The sequence below is a fragment of the Anarrhichthys ocellatus genome, unplaced genomic scaffold, assembly GCF_004355925.1.
Source record: "Anarrhichthys ocellatus isolate YVR2014 unplaced genomic scaffold, GSC_Weel_1.0 scaffold15, whole genome shotgun sequence".
Classification (NCBI taxonomy): Eukaryota; Metazoa; Chordata; class Actinopteri; order Perciformes; family Anarhichadidae; genus Anarrhichthys; species Anarrhichthys ocellatus.
In genome coordinates this window covers 9,073,293-9,077,369 of record NW_022280045.1, presented here as the reverse complement: position 1 = coordinate 9,077,369, position 4,077 = coordinate 9,073,293, and the positions used below count along the sequence as shown (strand labels likewise).

General features: G+C 44.4%; 1 protein-coding gene across 1 annotated transcript in view; it reads right to left on the bottom strand.

Annotated features, from left to right (window-relative positions):
• Positions 1-775: 775 nt before the first annotated feature.
• Positions 776-4,077, bottom strand: part of ints15 (integrator complex subunit 15) — a 4,120-nt gene continuing 818 nt past the window's right edge. The window contains exons 3-8 of the mRNA XM_031855032.1: positions 3,789-4,010; positions 3,462-3,627; positions 3,075-3,352; positions 2,716-2,953; positions 2,346-2,385; positions 776-1,186 (exon numbers count right to left, since the gene is read on the bottom strand). Coding sequence (XP_031710892.1) covers positions 970-1,186; positions 2,346-2,385; positions 2,716-2,953; positions 3,075-3,352; positions 3,462-3,627; positions 3,789-4,010 — 1,161 coding nt within the window. The 3' untranslated portion in view covers positions 776-969. The remainder of the gene's footprint in view (positions 1,187-2,345; positions 2,386-2,715; positions 2,954-3,074; positions 3,353-3,461; positions 3,628-3,788; positions 4,011-4,077) is intronic.

Below are 4,077 nucleotides of genomic sequence, written 5' to 3'. Positions count from 1 at the left end.
ATCAGGAAGTAGGTTAAAAAAAGACAGATTTACACACATGCCCATTAGGATTACGGAAACTGAAGTAAATCACCAATTCATGTTTGTATTAATGTGGAAAGTACTTAAATGTTGAAGTCACTGATGCTGTGCAGAAACTATGGATGATGCAATTCTCATCCGGGATGAGAGCAGTTGGGGTTCTTGGGAGGGTTGAACATCTTTTCTATTTTTTTGGTGTGCTGCAGATGAACGATATGCTATCTATCTAAAAACAGGGCCAAGTCTGACCACACAAGGCTCGGCTCCAAAAGACTCTGACATCTTTGGTTACATAATGAGTCACGTTGGTTTAGGACAGAGGTGAACAGTCTAGTCTCCGATATTTGTGCCATTTGTGCTCAGCCTGTAGCCGCCGGTGGTGTGTATGTCTGCACGTACATGGGTCCAGTCATGCTAGAGCTTTTCCTGTACCTCCCCTTATGTGTATTCCATTTAAATGTAGGAGTCTTGCTTGGTGTGAATTATAAGAAGCAGTTTGTTTTTTTCTAACTGATCTATTCTGATATTTTTCCACAATTAAGAGCTCTTTAACGCTTGATCAATACAGTAAAAAAACAGCACATACAATGTGCATAAAGTATAATAAAGCAATAGCAGAGTTCTCTTTCCATGCCATATTGTACTTTGCAATAATTCAAATGAAGTCCTGAAGTACATGGAAGTTGAAAGCTGGTGTGCTGGAAGTGAGACAACAGTGCCCACAAGTGGTCGTTATGAAAAACAACATCAAAAGTGAAGTAAAAAAATATTTATTGGACAAACGTGTTAGCCTCACAGACTTCCAGCAGAAGCAAATCTGCTCATTAACATCATAACACATAATACATCACTCACACATACATTCATTCATGCACAGCAACAAACACACACACACACATACATAAACACACAGCTTCACATCTGCAAACAAGCTCGACATTATTTCTTTTAGTGGCTGGGTCGGAAGGGGAACGACATCCCCGCCATGAAAGGCTGAGCGGGGTACTGAGGGTGAGAGGAGGGATGGGTGGCTAAAGGTGTGTGCGCAGGGTGTGTCGGGTGTGAGGCGATGGGGGAATGAGCAGCGTGCGGGCTGAAGGCCAGTGGAGGCGTGTGGATGTTGTTGTAGTACAGCACTGGGCCTGACAACACCAACTGGAGCAAACTGTTGAAGGAAAGCAAGACATAAAGAGAATAACTGATATGAAACAAAAAACTTCATTCGTCTTCATTCGTCATTTTTAGGCACAAGTTATTCATCACAACAAAGGACGAGGTTTAAGAAACATCCAGCATACAAAGGACCCCCATCACAACTACACTTACTTTACTTAAATTAGTGACTCTTTTGTCAGTGAGTGCTGCTCAGTTTTGATTTACGTGGGATTGACGATGTAACCATTTCTGTCCTAAAATCTAGATTGCTGTTCTTAAAATAGACAGTTCACCCCAAAATCGAAAAATATATGATTTCCTCTTACCTGTAGTGCTATTTATCAGTCTAGATCGTCTTGGTGTGAGTTGCCTAGTTTTGGAGATATTGCCCAGAGAGATATCTCCAATATAATGGGACTAGATGGCATTTTTAGGAACTATTTTCTTACCCGCCAGCCGTTTCACAGTGGAGAAGGAAACGTGCATCTTCTCATGGACGAGCTGTCCCGCTAGCTAGCTCAGGGGTGCACAGGTGAGCTACCAGTAGCGAGTATAAATTCACACTTCCTTCTGGGCTGTGATACGGTGGGTGGGTGTTGTTCAACAGAAAGAGAATGCATCCGACATAAAACTTCTCAAAACAAGGTCTGTGGAGTAACTGGGTCATGATTTCTGAAGAGATACATTGCTGTTGAGTTTTTCAAATGTATTTTTTTGGCACTTTGAGCACCACAAGCCAATATAGTCCCATTATAGTCAAGAGAAGAAGACGTCTCTACGGCCGATAACTCCAAAACTAGTCAACTCACACCAAAACAATTTAGACTGATGAATAGCACTACAGGTAAGAGGAAAAATGTGCATTTTTCATTTTGGGCGAACTGTCCCTTAAACATGCTACTTTAAACATGGAAAATAATTCAGAATTTTTTTATATGCAATATATTCTTTACATTATTCAAACAAACAACATTAAGTGCGTGTGGAATTAATGTGCACCGTCCACAGTGTGACCGTGCACATAATGTAACACAGTAATAAGACATGAAGGTATACTCTGCATAGGTAGATGATCCTGAAGCCGATGCTGAGCTTGTTCTAGCTCTAGCTGAAACCAGCTAACCATAGAAATGGTTCCAAAGTAAAGGAGCGATGTTAATGGTTCTTACTTGTTGTGTGGCAGGCGGGAACAGATGGCTCTCAGGTCCTCTGTAGAGACAAGCAGCATGAAATAAGCACTCGATCACCACCACAGCACCATGAAAAAAAATCAATATGACAACCGATGAAACCAGTTAGTCAGTTTCTTGTTTCTTGTTGAAAGTTATGTGGAAGCCTGATGTTCATTTGTGTTTCAGTCCCTATAAAGCTGGAAAACACACTAGCTAGGAAACTGTGAAACTATTCGGCTTGTTTCATTTTCAATCACAAAAATACTAACAGGATGTGAAACGTGAAGCTTCAAGTATATAAGTTCTGTTCAGAATCAAATAATCTGTCAACCACGAGAGGCACGACCGGACAAGCCCTCACCCTTACCTCTCGAGCAGAGTAGAGCTCCATTGGCCATGGCCACCTGCAGGGCCTGAGCCAGCCGGTCCAGGGCCAGCTGAGACAGTCCACGTGCATCTGTGGACGATGTGTGAGTGTGTTTGTCGGCCTGGTCCAACAGCCTGGAGAGGTCCGAGGTCAGTGCGGCCAGAGACTCCATCTGGAGCAGCGCCAGGCGACCGTAAAGCCCCTTCTCATTTAGTATGTTTGGCAAAAGCATGAGGACCTACATGAGGCATAAGACAGGCAACAACTTGATTATCTTCACTTTGTATGTTGGAAGTGTTTTGTACACTTCTTATAAATGTATACTGTGAGGTAAGTGTATCTAAAAACACACCACACACCTGTAGGACACTCAGATGGAGAGCAGAGAAAAGAGGCCCCACCTCTGGCTCCCCCTCAGCGGTGCCATTGGTTAACCCCGCCTTCTTGTCCCTCCTGTAGGCCAGGGGGGCTTTGACGCACCAGCGCACCAACCCCCCTAACGGTGTGACATCAAGTGAGCTGATTGGCTGATTGCCAGAGAGGGCCGTGTTCAGGAAGTTGATTAGGACCAGACCAGGGTCATCTTGGATCCACGACACGATCATCTGGAGGAGTTCTAAAGGAGGGGTGAGCTCCTCTGAAAACACACATACGCACATGTTGTTAAAAATGTAAGATCTTGAATCTCTTTTGATAGTTTTTAGGTCCCAGTTTTTAGATGTTTTTGTACATTTGTCTTGTACAACCTGTGGTGAGGTCATAGAGGGTGGTGACAGCGGTGATGAACTGGCAGCAGAAGCGTGGGCTGGCGTTGTGGATGTTCTGCAGCGTGGGCCCGGAGCCCGGCACCATACTACAGTAGTCGTCTACTAGAACCTGAGCCAGGCGCACACAGTACACACGGTGGGTTCTCTGAGGGAATCATAACCAGAGGCATATTGTCTTTTAGTACATCCATAGTACACAAACAGAGCGAGGCACTAAGTAGTTGAAATACATCCCACACAATAGTACTCAAAACACATACAAACCCTAAAGCACATTTAAGTGTGATGGTTAGTTTGAACACACACCTGTAACCAGGTAGCAGCACATTCCAAGATGGGAACCCTGCCCACAGCGATTGCCATGGAGACCAGCTTGCCTAAAAGCGCCATGCGACTTTCGTCCGCCTGGTTGCCTTGGAGACTAAAGAGGGCCGAGAACATGAGCTGACGGACGGTATCGCGGCTTTGTTCTTGGAAACAGCTGCACATGATCTCCAAGAGCTGGAGCTCCTGAAGAGCACTCATCCTCTGAAAGAAGAACACAAGAGCGGTCCAGATGTTTGCATTGATGTGCTGTGTGTGTGTGTGTGTGTGT